The sequence below is a fragment of the Pongo pygmaeus genome, chromosome 2 (genome assembly GCF_028885625.2).
Source record: "Pongo pygmaeus isolate AG05252 chromosome 2, NHGRI_mPonPyg2-v2.0_pri, whole genome shotgun sequence".
NCBI lineage: Eukaryota > Metazoa > Chordata > Mammalia > Primates > Hominidae > Pongo > Pongo pygmaeus.
Genome location: NC_085930.1, coordinates 149,272,430 through 149,296,067, shown reverse-complemented (window position 1 = coordinate 149,296,067; position 23,638 = coordinate 149,272,430). Strand labels below are relative to the sequence as shown.

At 45.1% G+C, this 23,638-nt stretch overlaps 1 protein-coding gene and 1 long non-coding RNA gene across 2 annotated transcripts in view; one reads left to right on the top strand and one right to left on the bottom strand.

Annotated features, from left to right (window-relative positions):
* LOC134739192 (uncharacterized) overlaps positions 1-23,638 on the top strand; it is a 158,507-nt gene that overhangs the window by 82,986 nt on the left and 51,883 nt on the right. The gene's annotated exons all lie outside the window — the stretch shown is intronic.
* The window catches only part of CLSTN2 (calsyntenin 2), a 639,444-nt gene continuing 631,414 nt past the window's right edge, over positions 15,609-23,638 (bottom strand). Inside the window, exons 13-17 of the mRNA XM_054480135.2 lie at positions 20,669-20,839; positions 20,027-20,172; positions 19,780-19,903; positions 18,818-19,002; positions 15,609-16,909 (exon numbers count right to left, since the gene is read on the bottom strand). Of these exons, the coding sequence (XP_054336110.1) occupies positions 16,709-16,909; positions 18,818-19,002; positions 19,780-19,903; positions 20,027-20,172; positions 20,669-20,839 (827 nt within the window). The 3' untranslated portion in view covers positions 15,609-16,708. The remainder of the gene's footprint in view (positions 16,910-18,817; positions 19,003-19,779; positions 19,904-20,026; positions 20,173-20,668; positions 20,840-23,638) is intronic.

Below are 23,638 nucleotides of genomic sequence, written 5' to 3'. Positions count from 1 at the left end.
TCCCTTCCATGCCTGAGCATTGTGGGGTTGGAGACACCAGCCACTTCCAGCCTGTGGTGTCGACACTCAGGTGGCCAGCACCAGTCATGGCTGCCATCACACCTGTGCACTAGCATCCTCTAGTCAGCTGCAGTGTCTACATACTTGGCCTCCATAACTTTTCTCAGCTTTTGAAATAGGCTGATTGAACCTGAGATCAGACCTTCCTGAGCAAGGTCAAGAGGGTACAAACTGGGAGGTAAGGCATATTAAATGGGTAGTCAGAGTAGACAAGCCTTGAGGGAAATGGAGCAGGTTCTTCATCCTAGAAGTCATATTAAATGGATGCTTAATTGTCTAATTCAGGATGGTTCTCCGGAATGAGGTATTAACAAGAGGAAGAACCCTACATGTTGGCTCCAGGTCCTTATCGTGAGCTTAAGGCCACAGTTCCTGAAGCATGTTGGAGTGAATGCTGGTCCCAAAAATGTTTAAGGAGGTAAAGGGTTCCAGAGTCAAATTGGTCTGAGAAACACTTGCCTATTTCTTTAGATGATTTGCAGTAAACATCCTGAAAATTCCTAGAATAAACAAAATCCGTTCAACCCATTAGTTTCAAGAACAGAACTTTTCAGGGAGCCTTAAAAAATAGCATCAATTGAAGAATATTCTATGTGCTCCATGCAGTGCACATTAGGAAAATTAGGCTCAAGGGCTTCTTGATCTGAAGCAGTCAGTGGGGAGTTATTTCTTGTGTCTTCCCAGCCCTGTTCCTTCTTTCAGTGAAGGTTCTCTGTGTCTTCTTTGAGCAATGCTCCTCACCTCTCGCCTGCACCATCTGTCTCCCAGATATTTGTTCTTGGTGGCGAGGAGAGAGGAAGGCTGTCAGACATGGACCCTAGTCCCATGCGCAGCCCCAGGGGCTGTACATGACACAGGGAGGGCCAAAGCAGTGCTTAACCGAGACTTTGAGCCAGTACCGAGGAGATGAGCACTTTCCTTTCTGAAGTTATAGCGGACAAAATGTGAGCTTGAGAGCTGCCATCTACTACAGAACCCACCTAGTAATAAAAATTGGTTAGAAAAAACCTGCCAATATGCAAAAAGGTCAGACATGAGGGGCACCTAGTTAGGGCCTAATAAATGATATAGCATAAAATGTTGATATTAACACATAAATAGTATACAACATAATTATGTAATTATTATATAATTATGTAATTTAATTACATAATGTATACCGTATAATTATATGTTTATATAATATAGAATGATTAGGTCTTGCTAAGGTTAATATATATTATATATAATTTATAAAATTATATAATGTATTACAATATATACAATACCGAACATATATAATTTTATATAGTTATATAAAATATAGGTGTATATATATATCTTAATAACCTTAGCAAGCCCTAATTGTATGTAAGCACATAATATGTATGGAATTATATATAGTTATATACAATGATTAGATTTATGTAATGATTTAGATATTAACCACCTTAGCAAGTCCTAAGCTTCTCGTCATCAGTGAGGCCCAGCCACACCTCAGCTTTTCTCACTTTTGGGTTATGAGAGCCAAAAATACATATCCTTTTGCTTAGATTTGTCCAATTTGCCACCAAAAAGAATCCTGATGAACACAGGCAGTTTCTAGAGGGGCCCCGCCCTCCACTGAGCTGCCCACATTTCCAGCTTGGCTTTAAATAGGGCAGTACTGAGTCTAGAGAAGATTATAAAATTCACTGAAAATTCCAAAAGGAGAGCAAACAGGAGCACTGGAGGTTGGGCCTCTTTTGAAAATTCTCTGTTCTTCTAGGTGGGGACCTGATATTGTCAACTCTCCTCCATTTCAGGCCTCATTTCATCTCTCCCAGCATTGCTCTTTTCCTCTCCTCCCCCTGCTCCCTGTACCCTGGCTGTGTCTCACTTCTCAGTCATGAAAAGTCAGGAGGTGGGCACATGGTTTGTGATGGAGGAAAGGTAGCTGAGTTACTTGTCCTTTATGCCCTCCAGGCTCCTCTGTCTTTTGGAGCACAGCCAGTTTACAGCACTCTGTCTCTCCATTCTGGTTCCTTCTCCCCACACAGTCAGTCTTCAATGACTAAGCCTCACTTAATGTAACCAGCAGCCCCCATTCAAGTCATTTAGCTATTAACAGAGATTATAGTCATAAATGAAAGTGGCAGCATTTTATCCCTGGTTGTGTGAAGGAGGTTTTCATGTAGGTCATGAGCCTTCCCAATACTAGATTGAGTCATTAGGAAGGTGGCAGCTTTATTTGTTCATGGTTAAAGGTGCTCTTGGGTTTTTCTTGATATCTGATCTTTAAACAGTGATGTGAGCTAGAGCTGGCTCCCAAAAGCCAATGGTAGCATCTCTTTCCAACTCTGAGCTCAGGGACATCATGTTGATGGCTTAAAACCAGCTGTGATGGTACTTGCACCATGGGAATCAACACGTTGCAAATTAGACCTGCCCCAACCCCAAAGGTGGTTGTTAACCATTTACCAGTACACCACTGCCGAGATGCTCACATGGCTAATGTTTGCTTTTACCATCTCCGTCCTTCTGCCACCCTTGCAGTGGCATTTATGAGTACCCATCACCTACAAGACCCAATCACCTAAACTGAGGGTGTTGGGACAATTTTTTTTCTGGTTAATCTGACACACCTGGTCCATGCTAATATAGTTTAGAATAGAGGCTGCAATCCAGTTGCCCATGTATTAAATTCAGCCTGACAACTTATTTTACTTGCCCCCTATAACATTTGTTTAAAAAGTGAATTTTCTGCCCCGATTTTAAATCTGGTAGATTTCACATGGAAAATCTGTGTTTCTGACTTCTCTTAAAAGAAAAAAATCAGAAGATCTGGCAATAATTGGCAACCATCCTTGTACTGAGACAGTTGGCTGAAGCTGAGGTGCAGCAAGCCCTCTGCACTTGCCATGCATTTTTCTTTTCACCCTAGTCCCACTCAGGCAGCTGTATTCACTTATGCTACCTGCCTTACCTCTGCAGGTGTTTGAGTTTGGTTTAGAGCAACATGTCCTATGTCTTGTTCTCCCCACCTTCCACTAGAAGGAACTTAACAGTAAGACAGGACATGGTCCGGGAGTGCATAGAATGGTAGGATTACATTCCACTGGGGAAATCAAGCATGGCCTCACTGATAAATAGCTCTGCAACTCTGAAGTGAGACCTCCAGTTAGGGATAAGATTTTCGTTGTGTAAGACATGTAAGGAGGGATGACATTTCAAGTATCAGGAGTAGCAAGAACAAAAGCATGGAGATGGGAGTCTCCATGTGCTTTGGGACTGCCATGTGCTTTGACAATGCCAAGACCTAGGATTTGTGCGGGCAAGTGGGCAATAAAAGGATGAAAACTTAGGTTGAGGCCAGGTCATTGAGAACCTTGGATTTGAGGTTTAATTCAATTCTATATAATAAATTATTTCTGAGCCCTTGCTATATCCCAAGCTCTCCACTAGATCATGAACCCAGATATGATTGTGATAACACCTCTGCCCAGGACTTTTATCCATAGTTCATACATTTGTTTTTGTTGTTGTTTTGAAGTTTTTGCCATGAACCTCTATCAAGTTTATTCAAGCCAGATAAACTAGTATTTTTTCAGGATAAAGAGTAGAGTTTATTGGCCCCCTAGGGACTGGGGAATCCTTAGAGCACCAGGGACTTTGCTTTGAAAGTATAAGTTACTGGAAGTCTCTGTGGCTTGTCAGCCTGAGGGGCACCTCCCACTGCAACTTCAGCAATGTCAGCCCCATGGCACATACGTAGTCTGGAAGATGGAAGCCAGGGAGGAGGCTGCTGTGGTGGCTGAGGGATGAGGGGATGCTTCTAAAAGAGATGAGAAGGAATAGACACAGAGAGGCAACAAAGAATCTATCAGACAGCAAGAACACAGGCCAGAATTGTTTGGAGAGTAAGAGAGTGGTGCGAACTGTCAGAAATTTGGTAGTGAGCTGCTACATTGGGCACCAGGGAAGCCCAAAAATAGGTGTGTGTGTGTGTGTGTGTGTGTGTGTGCGTGCACGCGTGCACACATGGAAGTTACCAAGGTAGAGTGTGGAAGGACTACCAAACCGATGAAGCCTTCTTAGTTTCCTTGTTGACTCTCTCAGATGTAAAAGAAAAATTATATTTCCAGTTGACAAACATTGGGCAGAAAAAAAAATCCTATCTTAACGTTTAGAAGAAAAAAAGTCCTATTAGGGTGTGAACGATCTATATTTGGGAACAAATCTTGATTAACTACTTGGGGTAGGAGGACGAGTATGGCTTTTGGCAGGAGACCAAGCAATGAAGAAAAGATGATGATGATGCTCTTTAAAGAGAAAAAAAAAAAGAGGGCTGGGCATGGTGGCTCATGCCTGTAATCCCAGCACTTTGGGAGGCCGAGGCGGGTGGATCACCTGAGGTCAGGTGTTCAAGAACAGCCTGACCAACATGGCGAAACCCCATCTCTACTAAAAATTCAGAAAAATTAGCTGGATGTGTGGTGGTGCGTGCCTGTACTTCCAGCTACCCGGGAGGCTGAGGCAAGAGAATTGCTTGAAGCCAGGTGGCGGAGGTTGGCAATGAGCCGAGATCGTGCCACTGCACTCCAGCCTGGGTGACAGGCTTTAAGGGAGACTCCATCTCTCTTAAAAAAAAAAAAAAAAACTTTTTACATCTGAGAAGGATGAAGAGAGATGAGAGGAGGGAGAGAAGGGAGTGGGGAGAGGGCAGGAAGATGGCACATGGCTGAGGAGGCTGGCCAAAAGGAGTCCAAAAACAAGAATGTCGATTGTGATATGTAGCTGTTTGCCATATCCTGGGCAAGTGACTCATCTTCATGACCCCAACACTTCCAAGAATACTTTGTTTGAATTTTCCCTGCTGCCCTGAGGAATTCAAGCAAAAGATAGGGTTTAACCCTTGGGTTGGCCCAATACAAAACAGGACGGAGGCTGCAGTAACCACAACTTGCAGAATCCTAGGGAAGTGCTCTGAATCTCTGCCAGCTCTGGATGGCAAAGGGAGCCCATCTTCAGTGGGCTTTGGGGGAAAGGGGACCCTGGGGGGTATCTGGGTGTTAGGGCAGGTCAGCAGGACGAAGGTCTACTGGAGGAGCAAGAGGGAGCAAAAGAAGCAGTAGGAGAGAGACAGAGAGGTGTCCAATTCTGCTGCCCTCATGCAGGGCCCCTGACTCCTTTGAGTCTCATATTTTCCACATTTAACAGTAAAAACAACCTACCTTGGGGGTTAAGATCATGCACGTAGAGCTCCAGCACTTTGTAAGTGCTGAATAAATGCCCAGTGTTATAAGGATCGTCTTTTCATTGGTCTCCAATAACTGCGCTGCCAAATTTGGCTCTGGGTGTAACAAAGTTCCCTGACTGAAGCCTGATAGGGGCCAACTTGCCATGCCACCAGCCTCACATCCCGCCCATCTCTCTTTCCCAGGCATGGATTTAGGAGCAGAGCCCCAGAGAGTATTGACCCAGCCAGAGCAGTTCTTGGTGTCTCACCTTATCAAATGGTCTGAACAATAAAACTCTCAGAGGTCATCTTTACTGTGAAATTCTAAAATCATATTTATTCACCAATTCACAGAAAGTGTCATAACGACCACCAACATGAATCAGTTTGTAGGCATTTTCAAGCCACAGCTGAAAATAAAAATCTGTCTGTGTTGAATAGGCATTTAACAAATTACTTGAAAACCGCAAGAATCATAATTGTTATAAATTTAAAGTTTGTGATTCAAACATGGGTAAGATCACAGTCATGGGGAGAAGCCCAACAGATTCCCGTGATGATCCTTATTTTCTTCCTATATCTTTATATACATAGAGACCCTCAGCGCCCCTCACTCTGTGTCAGTCTGAATTGGATATGACAGCTCAGTTAGGCCTGAGAGAGGATTCTGAGAAAAGGAGTGGGGAGGGGAAAGGGCATTTTCTCTGACCCTCTGTGGCTGGGCAACCTTGTTGACTGAGAAGACAATGCGCTCTTCTGAAATTAGATTCAATTTTCTATAAATTCATACAGTCCTTCTAATGAGATACTCCAAAGTTTGCATTGTTCCACACTCATACACAATAGTATTTATCAAATAAACACATTTTCTAGACTAAAAAGATTCATTCTTTGAGGCAGCTTGAAGAGCTCAGAAGTCTGATACATGTCAGGTACACACTGGTCCACCGCTGGAGGCAAAGCCATCCACTGTAGGAGACACCGGCCAGACTGGCAGTAATGGCCCAGACAGTAGCAGTGATTGAAGGTGATTCTGCAAGATGGGGCTGCTCACCCTCCTCTCTCTGCTGTGTCAACACCGCAGAGACTCCGGAGGAGACAAAACATACCTCTCTCTCTCAGGCCTTTCCCACACACACTGAGGTTGAGAAGCTGGGAATAAACAGCATCCGACACACTTTTAAATGGCGGTGGCAGCTCCAGACAAGGGAGAAGGGAAGGACTGAGAGAAGAAATTATTAGGCTTTTTAGACTGGCTGAACCCAGAACCTTTACATTGGTTACAAAATCATGGCTGGAGGTGACAAATTCAATAGCGTTATACCAAGTGTTTGGGCAATGGTGTAGAGACAATAGTAGAGAAAAGCTACAGCTTTAGACAGTGGTAGAGAGAAGCTACAACTTTAGCTTGTAGAAACAGCTGTTGGGTGTTCGGCAGATGCAGTCTAGGTGCATGCAAACCCACTGTGTGCAGCATGCCTTCACTCTCACTACTAGGGAGCCAGACCTTGTGCCTGCAGCTGGCTGAATATTGCATGGAATCTGTGGATTCACAGAGGCTTCTCCTCAGCTAAGAGGGAGTGTGGCTGGTGCATTTCTCTGCGGCTCATTCAATTTGGGGTATACTCATACTACTGAGTCTCTGTGAAGTAGTGACAAGCTGGGTCTTCAATTTCCAAATGTTTACCAGACTCCTACTATGTGCCAAGCACTATTCCCACTGCTTTGAGAGCTAACGGTAAACAACAACAATGAAAAAACATGTAACATCCCAACCACTGCTTCTAAGGATTTAAAATATGCTGGATCTGTTGACTTTATTCTTACTTCTGTATTATAGATATGTATATGGCTTTGGGGTATGTGTATATGTACACATATATGCACACATATACACACACACACGCACATATATAATCAGCTGTCCATTGCCTACTCATCTCTGATAATTTATATTTTGTACTCAAATTTCCCAAGTACCCCTACCAAATCATTCTCTCTTCCTTACCAACATTATAATGTCCCTGACAATAACATAACAAACCCAGCTCTAACACCTACAGATTTCTTTGAGAACAAACAACTTCTACATGCAATTTCTTTTCTAAACTCACCAACTGGTTTTCTTCAACCTCCTGCCAACCCTGTCCAGCTCAGGGCATCAACAACCCTTTATGAAAACCACTGAGGTCAGACTGGATGCAATCAGTTAGATTGATTCATCATGACTAGTTCAATTAAGAACTGATCACCTTCAAACAGCTCTGACGTTGGAAGCAATTGATTTGACTGCCTCTTTGGTCACATGGCCAGATTTACCCATAATTTTTTGCAAACTTGGATGCATCTTTAGATACAGAGCAATGCTTTGGCATCTGAGGGAGGGGGTTGTTCCTGGTGCTGTCACTTGTGCCCACTCTCCTGTTTCCTCTCCAACTATGAGTCACATTTTCCCTCAGTATCTCCTATCTTACTTTTTGAGTGATCAGCCCTGACTTTTAAGTCTAAATTTCTCCCCCACGCCAAAAACAAAACAAAAACAGAAAAACAAAGAAAGCTTTTTGCTATATCACACCACCTAAAGTTTGGCTAGTGAACATGAGCAGACCTCTTCTGAATCCCACACATCAGCCGCGCACTTGCAGCCATGTAGGGGAGCTGGAGGTGGGTGGGCATGAGCTCCAGATGTGGGTGTTCTATATTGGCCAGGATGGATGCACTTTTGCCACCAAGGGTGGATGAGCCTTTATATTAACATCCATGACCCACAGGCACAAGCAAGGCCCTCCTCACAGAGGCCCTTATGAATCCATATGAATATGAATCCTTATGAATCCTTCTGAAGGGCAGATGCTACCTCCTCATCCCTTTGCCTGCCTTTTCTGCAGAGGTGCTGGAGTCTGCAACTGAGACCCGTGGGTTGAGTCTCTGCACACAAAATGTGGGCTCATTTCTCTGGTAGCTCCTCCTGCTAGGGAAAAGGACCCTCAATATGTGTGTGGATGTCCCATTTCTGTTCTGAAATGTGCAGTAAAAAGGGTCCAGGTAACAGAGATGCATTTTCGTTTCAAGATAAAAGCAAACAGACATTAAAGCTAACACGTTTCTGTTGTCTGTGATTAATACACACTGTCTGCATTTTGGCTCTTCTCAAGTCTGTTGCCCTCTTTTCATTAGTCTACTGGGAATTGAGCTTCATGTTGATGAATCTCCTCTGCAGTAAATCTGATGAAAGGAACTGGAGAGCGGCACAAGGCCGGGTCATTAACAAATTAGGGCTTTCTCTCCTCAGTTGGGATGCTGCCCATGACCTCGACAGTGGAGCAAGCAGGCCTCACCCAGGCACATCTACCCCTGCTCCTTGCTTAGGGGCTCTGTTTACTGACTATAGCTAGGTAGGGGTAGTCCCCAAACAACCCCACTCCTGTTTTCTCCCATGTGCATCACAAATGTTGTCCTCTGTTCGCTGCACTTCCACCCTCGTCGATCTGATTTTACAAAGGACCTTGACTCACAAATCGAGAAGGAAGATGGAGGAGGCTTTCTCCACTGTGGGGTCTTAATTCAAACCCATTCCCTTCACTGAGGTCAAGTGATCTCTGGGATTCAATTCAATTCAACATTTGTGGCACACATGTCATGGGCCAGGTGCAGTGCTAGGCCCCCATGGTACCACAATAGCTAAGTCGGTAGTAGTCTTCTTGCCTTGAGGAGGTGGCCATATCAGCAGAGGAAGCAATAGTTGGAGATCTATACTAGTCTCACACGGCCACGTTTTCCAAGGTCCTGGCCAGGCACCACATCATTCAACTGCATGTTCTCATGGAGGCGGGGTCCTGCCTCTGGGGAGGTGTTGCCTCAATGGTCCAGAGGTACCAGCTCCTTTCTGTTCCCCAGAAACAGGGGTGTCTTTGGGCCATTCAGGAGGACTCTGAAAAGACTGCTGAGGCTGTGAGCAGGAGAGAATCTGGGTTCTTCAGAACTCAACAGATGGTGCTAGTTTTCCTAGGCTACATGTCTAGTCCCTTTCCTAGACTGTTCCTCTTCTGTCCTTCCACCCCAAAGCCCAGGGCCCTGGCCCTCTGACTCCCCATCTCAAAAACCCTCGTATGAGGAGACTGTACCTCATAGGAGGAGTCAGTTAGGTGTACATGACTGACAAAGTACCAGCGAGTTCCTGTCACAGGTCTGTGGACCTTCACAGAGTTTAAGCTATAAATCAATTGTTGCTGGGCCTCCGGGGAAAGGAGAATTGGTGAATCCTGGCAGCCTCACAGACTTTAGAAATTAGAAGGCCCAGACAGATTCTAATTGTAAATGAGACTGTAGGTTTGTTTTCGGATTTTTGTTTTCTACTTTTAGTAACATCCAGAATGAGTTACTGCCCTTCCAAGGAAGGCCATCCATTCCCCAAGCAATTCAGCGTTTGAATTGTGATGCTGCATGACCCAGTCTCATTACAAACAGCGCAGTGCTGCGGCAACCTGGCAACGTCCTTAAATAACCCCCTCCACTCTCTGCCAGGCCCTGGGTGTCTCCACCAGCATACGGGCTGTGTAGAAAGCAGTTCTCCTAGTGACTAGGGTCACTGCTGCAGTTTCAGTGTTTCTCCACAAAATATGGCCCTCAAAGAGGCTGCTGAGCTTACAGAAACCTGGCAGGTGGCCTTCCTGGGGATGAGTGACATCATGGCAGCCTCTCCTGGGCAGTCCCCCTCTCTAGGATAGAAGGGGCAGGCAGGCAGGAATTGTCTCACGCCCAAGGGCAGGTGAGGGATGGGGACTAGGACCAAGGTTCCTTGAAACCACTGCTTCAGCGAGTATAAACTGGAGCTGAAAAGGCCCAGGATGGGGGCCGGGGGTGGTTTGTTTTGGCACCCTCACTACACTAGTCATTGATTTTACCTTGTTAGTTAATAGTCAGTTCTCCCCAATGCCAGCTCAAGTCATCTCCTCATCCTCTGCATCAGTGGTTCTCAAACTTTAGTGCGTGTCAGAAAGTTCATTAAATCACAGACTGCCTGCCTCCAGAGCTTCTCATTCAGTAGATCTGGGGTGGGGCCCAAGAATATGCATTTCTCACACGTTCCCAGGTGATGCAGCTGGCCCAGGGAACCACTGCTCCCCAGCACCAAGTGTAATCCCTCAGCAGGTCTCGCGGAGGTGGGCCCTCCTTTTATCTTCGGCTCTGATGTTGGGCCTCAGGAGGGCTCCCTTGCATCAGTCTGGCTTGTGCCTTTTGAGACTTGGCTCCTGCTGGCCCCTCTACCTGCATCACCCTTCCTAAATTTCCAGGTCCACCTGGCTGCTGTTCATACTTAAGGAGGGCTTCTGTCTTATTTTCTCTGAATCTCAGCTGTCAACCATGTTATTTCTGCCCAGTGGGCAGGGTGACTGGCTTTCATCCATAAGTGAACTGAGTCAGCCTTGATTAGAATTGAGGAACACTCAGGGAAATATTGCCTGCTTCCCTGGAGAGCTCCTCAGTCTGCCTCAGTGATGCATATCAGGGCCCCCAGAATTACACCTGTCATCTGACTTAGGGTGGGTAGCTGTCAAAGCAAGTTACCCTGCCTCCCTAACACTAAACTTCTGTCCCCAAAGTCCTGACTGCTCGTGCACAGCCTCCAACACCGCAAAGGGACATCCCAACAGCTCACAGGCCAAGAGCTCCTCATGGTCAGGGAAACATGCCTTGTTCATCCTCCCTCCCCTGTTGCTGGCACAGGGCCTGGCCCATCACAGGTGCCCAGTGAAGGTCTGCTGAATTACACTGGACATAGCTGCAAACACAGACTCCCATCTGTTTACCACCTGCACACAGGGAATGTCTGTCAGCTTTCTGGGGTGCTGCTGGAGGTAACTTCTTCTGTCTCTTTTTGTCTCCCTGGGATGGAGTGAAGCCTGGCTCTTAATCCACAGCCTCTGTAAAGCCAACTCTCCTTTTCCAGTTGGCACAAAAGGGAAAACTAGAGCATGATCTACAGAGCAGATATAGAATACACCTATAAAGTAAAGGAAATAAAGACAGGAAATGAGGGTACTGGGGTAGACTTCAAAACTTTCATTGCTCATTTCTTTTGCCTGCAGCTGGACAATGGAACGTGGTTATGTGAAAATTAAATTGTGCCAAGGGCTTTTGCTTGTCAGCCTCAATAAATGTCTCACATAGATACAGAATCCTGTACCATTCATAGCCTGCCAGAGTACACTGCAGAAGGCTTTGGGGATCCCCCAGAGGCCTAAATGTTATCTTACCTAAAAATCATCTACTTTTCACTGGCAAATTCTTTCAAAGAATTAAACCCACTTCTCTACTTTTTTGTAAAAACCATTTGGTTAATTTAAATGTGGGGATGATTAAAAAACAGTTGTCTTTTTTTCTTCTTGCTGATATTGAGCCATAGAGCCAAGAAGATTGCTAATTTTGAAGTGTGCTTGGTGGGGCTTTCTACTGATGATGTTGCTATTGATTCAAACAGTCACAAGTCTTTAGGATCATTTTTAGAGCAATGACAAGAGTAGGGCTGAAATGAAAATCAGTCTGAGATAATGAACACTCCTGCTTAGAGATCGTTACGGGCTGAGCTGTGCTGGGAAGGCAGTGAGCCCTGAGGGGCTAACACTTGCCTCAGTGGAGTTAGCACTCAGTAACCAGGCAATCACCTCGATCCAAGGCTTTCAACTCTCGTGGAATATCTGTCAGAGTTTGTCAGTTCAGCAAGTAACAAGTGTTTGTTTGTTTCTTTTTTGTTTTCCCCCAGAACATGGACTTTTAAAACAGCTTAATTAAAAACTATGGCACTTTTTCCTGTTGTTCGGTTTGGAGGCAAAGACTACTGGGTAGTTGGTGAGAGGGTTAAGAGAGCAGCTTGCTTTCTCCTGAAGTGGAAGGCTAACTTCCATGGTGTATGGTAGGGGTTGCCAAACTTTGGCCTTCGGCCAAATCTAGCTGGCTGCTAATTTTCGTATGGCCTGAGGGCTGAGGAAGGTTTTTATATTTTTAAATTATTAAAAATGTAAATCAAAAGGGTAAAAAAGATATGAAAATTATATAAATTCAAACTGCCTGCTTTTTTAGTGTTTTTAAATTGTTTTACGGAAACTAAAGTTGTATTGAAACATTAATTTGTTGTACGTATTGTCTGTTTTCATGCTACAATAGCAGAGCTGAGTACAGTCATCCCTCAGTATCTGTAGGGGATTGGTTCCAGAACCCCCCTCGGACACCAAAATCCACAGATGTTCAATTCCTTTATATAAAATGCATAGTATTTGCATATAGCCTATGCACATCTTCCTGTGTTCTTCAAATCATCTCTAGGTTACTTATAATACCTAATACAGTGTAAATGCTATGTAAATGCTGTTAAACTGTATTGTTCAAGGAATAATAATGAAAAAAAGAATATGTTCTGGTCAGTTGCAACTATACATTTTTTCCCAAATATTTTTGATTCAAGGTTGGTTGAAACCGTGGATTTGGAAACCTCAGATATGGAGGGCTGACTATACTTGTGACATGTACCAAATGGCTCACAAACCCCAAAGTATTTACTATTTGCCTCTTTACAGATAGTTTGCTGACACCTGACATATAGGAATGGGGCACATTGCTTCTCACCACCTCCAGCTCTCTCACTGGATGATCTATGTGTACAGAGTAAAGCCCTTATTAAATGCAAAGATGTTGGTCTAAACCCTGCTTGATAGGATGATTGAGTAAATTCAAGAAAGTGGTAATGAGGGCCAGGTGCGGTGGCTCACTCCTATAATCCCATTACTTTGGAGGCCAAGGTGGGCAGATCACCTGAGATCAGGAGTTTGAGACCAGCCTGGCCAACATGGCGAAGCCCTGTCTCTACTAAAAATACAAAAATTAGCCAGGCATGGTGGTGGATGCCTGTAATCCCAGCTACTCGGGAGGCTGAGGCAGGAGACTCACTTGAATCCAGGAGGTGGAGGTTGCAGTGAGCTGAGATTGTGCCACTGCACTCCAGCCTGGGTGACAGAGCAGCAAGACTCTGGCTCAAAAAACAAACAAACAACAACAACAAAAGAAAGTGGTAATGAAAAGAGATTTCACTGAAATCACATTTTTGGTATCTAGATGAATTTAGGCCTTGGCTATGCTTACAGCATTTGATCAAGTGTATGATGACACATGTTTAGTGTTTTTTAAGGCAGGCTACCAACTAGCTGGTTGCTTTACTCCACTGAAGCAACTCATTCTGCACTGGGATTTAACAATTCCAGTCTTCTCCTCCAACTTCTCCTCTATGTCATCTGAATCACCTGAGAGTTGTAGCCTATTTTCAAGCTCAGGAAGGCAGAATCTGGTTGTCCACTTGGCAAGACAAGCGATGAACTGGGCTGTGGCCAAACCAGTCAGCAGTTCCTCCTGGACATGAGCCTGCATCTGCCTGGCTGCCAACATCTGAGTGAGAGGTCATAGGGTGTCTAGGCCTTCAGGGGTTTTGGTTCCTGGATGCCAGCATATGGAGGGTGGAAAATGCCAGACTGATTAATGACACCTTTTTCTTGGGATCAGAATATCTGGGGGAGGGCAAGCCACATTACCCTGCTCACCTGGATACCTCCCAAAGCTTCTGTTACTGGGATATAACCACTCCTGTCTTGTTCTCATCCATGGTGAGGAAGAGGGTGTTGCCTGCCAACCAATGCCTGCCAACCCAGCGGATTAATTCAAGTGCCTGATCTTTGCAGCTGACATGCAGAGAATGACCTCTCATAGCCAGAGTTGAGGGAAACAGCTCTGATTTGTTGTCACCACTGTTTCTCTGCAAATGAGTCCACCAATCAAATCCTTCCTCAAATTATTCATCTTTGCTGCCCTAGCCATGGGCCACTTTACCTGCTACCCCTCTTCCAAAAAAAACCCCAACACATGTAAAGATTTTACTTAACAGCTCTCTCAACTATGAATAAGGCAGCCACCCAGAGAGCATGAGGAACACCTTCCCTACCCAACCAGATCGAAAAGACTGAGCAAAGAGAAAAGTGTTCTCACAAACACTAGACTTAAATATTTAAAATCAAAATCTAATTCAAAAAGAATGGGTTTTAGCATATGAAGTGTTCTTTTTGCTGCCACAATTTTGGGAGAATTCAGTTGTTCCTAAATGCCCAACTAAAGAATCTTTTTTTTATTTAAATGGGATTGTGAAAACTAAACTAATCAGTCCTACAGACTTTCTTCTTGTGGATGTACAGACACAGCCTAATAGGAAAGGGCTATTCGGTTGGGAGAATTCCCAGGAGAAATATCTGTTTCCATCCAGTGAATATAAAACCCCAGTTTCTTCTGGTGTTTTTCCCTGAGAAGGGAAAAATAAGAGCACTGGTTAAGTTTGTGATTGCATCCTTCTTCTCTTGTGACTTCTCCTCTTCCTCTTCATTTGTCTCTTGTGTAATTTCTAGGCCTGTTTATTTCCCCTCTGCAAATGTAATGTAGGGGAGGAGCTTATCTTATTCAGCTTTTCTTTTTCTCACAGCTGTTGGTAGAATGCTTAGCACATAGTAGGTTTGCAGCAGTGTCTGTTAGGTGCATACCTATGAATATAAGCAGAATCCTGGACCAGGAGTGGAAGTTGGGGAGTCTGGTCTTGTCTATACTTTTGAATGACTCTGAACAAGACATTGAATCACCAAGCCTCAGTTTACTCATCACAAAAATGTGTCTAACAACAGATGTCTCAGTTACTTCGCAGGATTTGTTGTGAGGTCCAAAGGAAGGAACAGATGCAGAAAACACTTCAGGAAGTGGGAAAATCTTCACAAGGTTGTTCTCATGAATCAGAAAGTTGAAAAGGTCTGCCATGGGTCCTCCCTGGGTGGAGGTCAGACTAGAGGACATTGGCAGTAGTCCCCTTCTTAAGCTGTTTTGATGACACAAGGAAAAGGCTGAGATTCTGAACTATTTTTTTTTTTTTAACATAAATACCACTTAACTAGGGACCAGCTCTGTGCCTGTGCCAAACCAATTGGTGTGAGCTTGGGGAGGAGTGAAGAATGGGGACAGAGCGTACACATTGATGACAAAGAGGAATCTGAGACATTCGAAACAAACATGTTCTCAGAGCTTCGTGGAAATTCTGTCAAGGCCCTAATTCTTGCCTGCTATTCTCTTGGCCACAAAAGATCACAGACCAGTTACTATAGAAACAATTCTCTTCACGGGTTGTGCATGTTAGGATGGAGATGGAAAAGATTTCCTTATCAAAAAAAGAAAGCAATTAGGTTTTCAGATATATTTGCCCTCTATCTAAAGTGTTCCTCCTTTTATGAGCAGAAGAAAGAAGAAGCTGCAATGATTGCAAATATGCTTCTAATTCCTTGCAGTGAAATTTCAGACTTTCATTGTAGACTCGGTGGAGCTCGTGCATTTCTAATACATCCAGAAAGCGTGTATTTTCTCAAGAGGGAAAATAGGAGATAAGGGACCATAAGGCTGAGTGGTGAGAGCCTTTCCAATCTCAGGGTCCCCTCTGTCCTGGGGGAGCCCAGCCACCCCCACTTCACCCACCATGAAGCCTACGTGTGACCTCATTAGCATTTCCATCTCATGTGACCTCATTAGCATTTCCATCTGCTTTCTGGCTCTAGGCTTGTTGTGACTGTCGCCTGGGGCAGTGCCTGTGTGGAATGCCTCCCGGGCCCTGTGGTTCTGTGTGGTGAGTGCCCCTGGCAGGGCAGCTGCATGGTTGCAGCAGGTGCCCAGGCAGGCAGGCTCAGATAGCTCTGATGGGGGATCAGGACCTGCTTGTGGCCAAGGACCTATTCTTGGTTTAGGACTTTTCTTATAAGCTTATATGGCCTCAGAAAGAAGCAAGGAGAAAGGCTCTCCAAGCTGGGGAACTAGATAGAGAGAGAGAGAGAGAGAATGTGTGTACCTTTCCCTGTAAACTTAGTTCTGCCTCAACGAGGACTTTCCTTTAAGCTGTTAAGCACTAAGACCTTAGGTGTGTGAAGTTCAACCACCCTCCTTGTATGAAGCAAGCTGGAGTCAGCATAGGAGGACCTGCTGGTCTGTGTGGAGGAGACGCACAGTGAGTTAGAACCCCAGGGCCTTGGGGACTCTGAGCCTGGGGAGGTGAGTGACACAAAGGTGGGCCTTCTTCCCTGCAGGAAAAAACAAAGGCAGACTCTGCAGACAGGTAGTCAGGATGCTGGGGAGCTTAGGGCAGAAGTGGGGGCTACAGGACAAAGTCTACCCTGAAGTCCCCACTGATGGCCATGCTGGGCTTCTTGGAACTTCCCCATGGATGAGACACAGGGAGTGCCCAAGGCTTAAAGGGTGGGCTCCAGGAAGCTGGAGAAGGCCTTCCCAGACATGTCACAGACATCAGAGGTGAGGTATGATAGACATGGGCATACACTGGGTCAGGGTTTACAAAAGGGACATGTGGGCCGGGCAGCAGACCCCTGGGCACTAGTAGGGGAGGGTGGAGTCATCCCACTCCAGCTGGGCTTGCCTGGCTCCATTCTGCCCATGTCTGCCTCTGCCCATCCCTTCCTCCTCCTCCTCCTCTTCGCTGTCGTCAGAGCCACTGCTGGAACTCATTTCTTCCTCTGCTTCTTCCTCCTCTTCTCCCTCAGTCTCATCTTCCCCATGCCCCGGTCCTTCATGTTTCTGGATATCAAGGAGAAAAAGCAAATGCTCATCAGGGGCTGAACAGAGGCCACTTTGGAGCTTATGTTTCTCCATCCATTAAGGAAACATTTACGGCCCCTTGGAATTTCTTCTCTTAGTGCAAAACTCTTCAGCCTGGAGACAGACTTCCTGGAAGGGAAGTCTTCTGGTAAAAAGGAAGCTAGAAGGTTCAAGGTAAAAGCCTGAAATAGCAAATTCCAAGGCATGAACTCAAGGTAGACTGTTGGGTATAAATGATGGGCTGGACATTTAAGCCAATCCTATCCATCATTTACTGAACCTTTCAGGCCAAGGCTTGTTTTCAGGCATTTCTGGAGCTTATTTAAATGGAGCTGTCCAAGCCTTAGTGTTTCCTTCTCAGTGGGAGGACGGCATTTGATCTTGTGTCTCTTTTCCAAGTGTGCATGCAATGTCCCTGGGAGCAGAAGGCATTCTCAGCAAAGACTCAGGTATGCTTCCCCTCAAAAATATTCCTTTGGAAAGGACAAATTTATTGGTCCTCACTTTCCATGCTTGCTACTCACCCCCTGACTTGTGTCCTCAGGCTGTACCCCTTCCTTTCCTGTCCACTTCCCCCTCCCTCCAGCTTTTGGATAATTCCAGCAAAATTTCATTTCTCGATTTATGTTCTGTGTTTGATGAACCAGGTCATAAAAGTTGTTTCTCCTTGCTTGGCTACCCAACCCCTCCCCTTACACTGCTTAGGAATTGTCTTTTACCTCCTACCTTCTACCTTACCCCAAATCCTACCCACTCTTCAAGGTCTCCCCTAGGCCAACCTCCTCCAAGGAATCTTCCCTGATTGTTGCAGTCCTGAAGGCTTTTCCTCCTCAAGGTCATTGACTTCTGACATCATAAGGTTGGCCCTTGTTAGGCACACTCTTGCCTTGTCCTCAGACCACTCCAGGTATAGTGGTCTTGTTTTCTACACTCAAGGCTCAGCTCTTTGAAGGTGGAAATTCTGGAGTCTGTATAGCACTGAGCTCAGCATTTTACCTACAGCACATGCTTGGAGAAACTGAGCCACATCAGCACACTCGCTTTGAAATTGGAGTGTGAGGCTAGCCGAGGTGGAAACTGGGGACCAGGCTGGGGTAATCATCTTCCCCTACCTTTTCTAAGCCTGTGTCTATCATCACCCAGAACCCATGGGCAAAGGGCGTGATGTAGAGGGCTTCCCTTGACACTCATGGATAGATTCTGGGGGCTGTTGGCTAACTGGAAAGATACAGACTTTAGAATCAGACAACCTTAAATTTGACTATTGGCTATGTTAATTTGAGTATGTTACTTCTTTTCTTAGTTGGTTTCCACCTTGGTAAATGAAGATGATAACTCCTATTTTATAGGTTGTTGGACGATTAAATGAGGTGGTGTATATAGAGCACTCTATACAGTATCTGGCATAATGGGGGCTCAATAAATGGCAGGCATTGCTGCTATATTTTTCTTTTAATCTGTTCCGAGCCTTTGAGTAAACTCTTCAGGCAGTATGGAGCAAAGCCATCTAATTTGCACTGTTAGTTAATCAAAACTTCAATACTGAGTCCCTAAGTGTTAGTTAGCTCTGAGCTAAATACTATGGGGGAAGCAAGGCATAGCCACCTTGTGGTGTTTGCTTGCTTTAACAAAATTTCTGGTTCTGTTTGTGGGGTAAGAGCAATTAATACATTTTAAATCAGAGAATGTAGTTGGTGGGATGGTATGATCTATTTAGGTTGAGAGGGCTAGAGGAGCTCAGAGACAAGAAGAATCAGTGGAGCTGGACTAGATGGGGCAGGGTTTCCAGAAGGAGGGGGTATGGGGCAGCTTTAGGCATAGGAAGGGCTGAGCTGGGTGGAGGGAGAAGCACCCCACCCAGAACTCCCAGCCCTGCATGAGGATCACCTCCATGGGGTTGACTGTGATAGTCAGCGCAGAATCGTCCCAGTCCATCTCAGATTCCTTGGCAGCCTCAGTCTCCTGGATGAAGTGCTGGTGGGCGATCCGGACCCGGTACACACCCATGGCCACAACAAACACAAGCATGCACACGGAGATGATGATGACCACCGTGGCAATGCTTGGGACCACTGGAACAAGGAAGAAACTCACATGTTATGGTGAACAAAGGCCTAGCTCATTCTTGTGAGGGAGCCTGAATGAAACATCCATGCATAGGATAAAGTCTGCCCTACCACTTCCCAGCTGTAGAACTCTAGAGCAGCACCTTATACTGTCTGGGCTTCACATTCATGACCTCTATAATGGACATAATAATTCCTATCCTATGAGTAATAGTTAGGTGTAAATTAAATAATCTGTGAGTTTCCACATAGGCACAGTATAGGTGCTCATTAAATGCAAATTCTCTTTTATTCCTGGCTTTACCCCTCAAATTATAAAGAAACTTCCACAGAGCCAAGCACTGAAACATCCATGCATAGGATAAAGAGTTTAGTAGAAACAGACACAAGTGCCCACCAGATGGTAACACAATATGGCAAGTGCTCAAACAGAAATTTGGGCAGAGGACGTTGCAATATGGTGTGTATGTATGTGTGAGTGTGTGTAAAGGGCTCATGGAAAGCTTCATTTAGGACATGGTTTTGAGTTGGGCCTGAAATTTTGTCCCAGCCCTTTGTAGTGACCTCTGCTATTATGCGTGTTGTGTAATTTCTTGTTTACTTATTGACTGCCTCTTGAGGGTGTGAGTGTCTCAGAGCCAGGGCACATTTTCTCCATTGCTGGGTTCCCTCCCTCAGTTCTGGGCACCTACATTTGCTACAACATAACTGTCTGTTGAGTAGATAGTCTTGAGTCGCAATGACCACCTGTGTCCTGAGGGTCCCTCCTCTTGGGCACCCTACCTGAACTGCGCTGGATGCTACTCCGGGACTCAGGATGATAGACAGACTGGAGGAAGGGAGGCTGCACAATCAGATGGTTGACATGCTCCTTATTTGAGACTCTGTCTTCATGAAGGACGCTGACCTGGGAAGAGTGGGGAGAGGTGCTATTGACCCAGGAGTGGCAGGTGGGCCAGTTACAGCAGTTCTGAATGAATGAGGGAATGGGTGAGCCTTGGCTTCCCTAACAATGACAGGACCCACTCACCTCCAAGTTGAACTCATTGCTAGTGTAGCGCCCATTGAGTTCTGAGCACTTAATCCGGAAATGCCGGGCCTCAAGGGAAGCCGGATGCCAGTTGCGGTAGTGGATGTGATGTAGCACCTGCTCATAGCGGCTCATGGAGCCCACACCTGTGCCAAGAGACCACACCTGTCATCAGAAGACAGAAAACGAGGAGGAAGAGAAGAGAGGAGACAAGCCGGGGCTTGTGGTACAAGACCTCATGGGTCTTGTAAGTTTGTTGAGGGTAAGAGCTCAAGATATTTTGGGCAGACAATGTGCAGAAGTTCTAAGGAGCCAAAACTACATTGATGCACAAGCTTTCCATACAGACTGCCTCAATCTTCCAGATGTTTCTGTGACATTTGCTGAGACCAAACATTGTAAGAGAAGGCACCCACCTAGCTTCTACAGAAGAATTCCCCAGGAGTGGGAATGTGGTCCCCAAGATGCTGGAGTAACTTGCCAAAGGAGGGTCTAGAAATCCACGCTTGAGGCCAAGGATCTCCAACTGGTCCCTGGGGCTTCACAGTGCCCCTTCACAGGTGCAATCTCACTCATGTCTCCCTGGATAAGGACATTCTAAGAGGACACCCTTGGGGCAAAGGGGGCTGAGTGTGGCCTTACCGTAGATGGAGTAGCCTGCAGTAGAATTAGTGGCATCCAGGTGTCGTTGGTGGAGCTCACTGTGGTTGAGCTCCAAGCACTCCTGCCTTGGGTCCAGGTCCCCTCCGATCACCAAAATATCACAGAAATCTAAGTTATGAAGCATTTCCTCTAAGACTTCTGATTTGGGGGCTGTAGGAAGACAGACATGGGAAACGCAGGCATGAAGGACAGCTCAGAAAACAGCCCTTGCTAATCATCTTCCTCCTCTGTTATTGCACCCCAGGTTAAGGCTGAGTCAGGGGCAGAGTCTGTGTGATCCCAAATACCACATCCACTGCTCAGATGTCCAGGCATCCCTGAGGTTGCGTAGCATGAATTAGTGGGAAGAGCGTGAATACTGTAGCCAAAAGGTGTGATTTGAATACCAGCTCTGCCACTGAGAAGCTGCATAGTGTTAGAGGAACTACCTACTACCAAGTTTCCTCATCCATAAGGGAGGCAAGGGTCTTGGGATGATTGAAAACAGTGTCCAGCGCACATTGTAGGTGCTCAATAAGCAATAGCTCTCATTTGGGAAGAGGTAAGTGGCCTTCCACCATGCTCTCATAGCTTTCTCCATATGATCATAGTCTCCCCGACCACCTGAGATCCTGAAGGGCAGAAGCACTACCTTTTTATGATTGAATCCTTAGTGTCTAACCCAGGAGCTAGCATGGAGAAGTTATTAATAAACCTTGCTCAAATGGAGCTGAATCATTAATTAATAATCAAGTCAATATGATATAACCAATAATCAATATTTGATAAATTAATATAATTAATGTGCTCCCAGGGGAGCACATTAGCAAGTTGGTCAGTCAAGTTGTCCTTGCCTAATTGTATGACTCCAAATTTCCCAAAGAAATGTCTGAGTATTTGAATGCTCGGCAGAGTTCGGCAGTCCTAAATTAAAATCTCATCTTAAGAAGTTGACTGGTATTTATGAAGTATGTGCTATGTGCCAGTCATGTGCAAATATAATCCTAATAGACATTAAAGGGGGTACTATTACTGTCCCCATCTCACTGATGATAGGCTAGCTGTCTTCAAGTGGTTTTGATCTTGCCCTCCTGTATTGAAAAACTTGTGAAGAGAGATAATTTAAATAAGTATATTTATTTATTTATAAAGTGGACTAAATACACTTTGTGTGTTATAAAACATTTATTAAAACAGAAATTTAAAAAATTCACTAAAGATGGATTATTTTAAATAATTATCTTTTAAGTTTTTAAATGATATCAAAAATATTTTTACTCTCACTAGGTATATATTGTAATAAATAATTTCTTTATCTTAATTTTTAAATGCTTGTCAATCACAATGGTTTCGTGTATAATCAGCAAAATCTAAAAGCACAATAACGTACACTTAAGACAGTCTGTAACTAGCAATGCTGTATGTGTATCTTTATTTCAATGGCCTTCTCACAGTTTCCAGGTTTTTTGCCGGCTTCTTGTCAGGTCTGGTCATATCGTCCTTGTTCCTACCTCCCGCTGTGGCTGACTGAGAGCTCCCTGAGGTAGGGAGTGTGTCACAGCTGCCATTTTCTCATGGTTCTCTCTCACCATGGGTATTATCTTCCATCTGCAATTTCCTTGATTCCCACTGTGTAGAAGGGAGTGTGCTGGGTTCAGGGACCCAGAGGCAAATCGGCCATGGATGAGCCCTCGGGGTCTCCTGGTCTGGTTTAATAAACAGGAAATCACCACCAAGGGCTAAAAAATGTGTGCTGAGGGAAGCACCAGCAGTTGGGAGTGTCAGAATGGTGGTGGTGGAACAGCCTTCTTGGGGAGGTGCTGAAGGCAGGGATATTTGCCAGGAATCAAGGGATAGGGAAGGAAAGGGACCTTCCAGCCAGAGAGCAGAGCAAAGGTGTGAACTAACAGTGTGTGTGGGAGGCGTGTGTGTGTGTGCATGTTGGGGGAATCTCCTGTCTTTGGTATTGACAGCATAAAGAGAATGTCAATGGGGGCAGCAGATGATGCTGAAGCCAGTCACTGAGGCCTGGTGGCAAATGCCATTATCCTACTTGTTTAAGATATCCATAGTAATGGCCATTCCAACAACAATTGGAGTAAAAATGTAAAGGCACTAATAATAGCCCTTGGACACTTGGCTATGTGCTCTGCCTGTACCTCTCATAAACAGAAGATGAAATGTGAACCCAGATAATTGCTCTTCCCTGCATTGCCTGTATGCTGGTGTCAGATGTAGCAAATCCAGACACTTGGTCATGGCTTGCAACCACTGAGATCAGAGGCTCCTCTTTATTTCTGTCTGATTTTAGCCACAAGTGAGAACAGGGGAAGAGGGACGATCATACAACCTAATGCACGTTGTCCTGTGACTAGGAAACTGCCCTGCCTGGACAGGTGGTAAAACATCATCTATTTTTTATGAGCTTAGAAGGGCTGTCTCTTGAGTACCCCATTCACTAGGGACCAGGGTGGTTTAAGGCAATAGGTAATTAGGATTATTATAACAGCAGCTCTTCAGGGACTTAGGACCAGAGGCACCAGCACATCATTAGCAGTGGCTTTTGGAGGGGGAGGGGAGCGTTGAATATATTCTCTTGGAAGAGGCAGCAAAGGACACTTCTTAAATTTATATTTCCCCCATCCCTCGGAGTAACAAAAGGGAGGTTTTCTTCCCTCCCTCCCTTGCTCCTTTCCCGGTTTCCTTCTTTCTCTTCCCCACCCGCCCCCCCACCAGCATATACTATAGCTTTCAGCATAACCAAGTGTTTCTCTTTGATAGATAATTCAAATTACTCCTCTTTCACTGAAAAACCTTCCCAATAATGAAGTTGTTGGAAATAACAACTTAAAAGTTTCCTGAGAGCTTAGAGTAATATTGCTGAATGAGACCTAACTTTTATATATATAAAGATGCAGCTATATTTTTTCTTTATATGTCTTTAGCTTTTCTTCTGATTACCAGAATAAC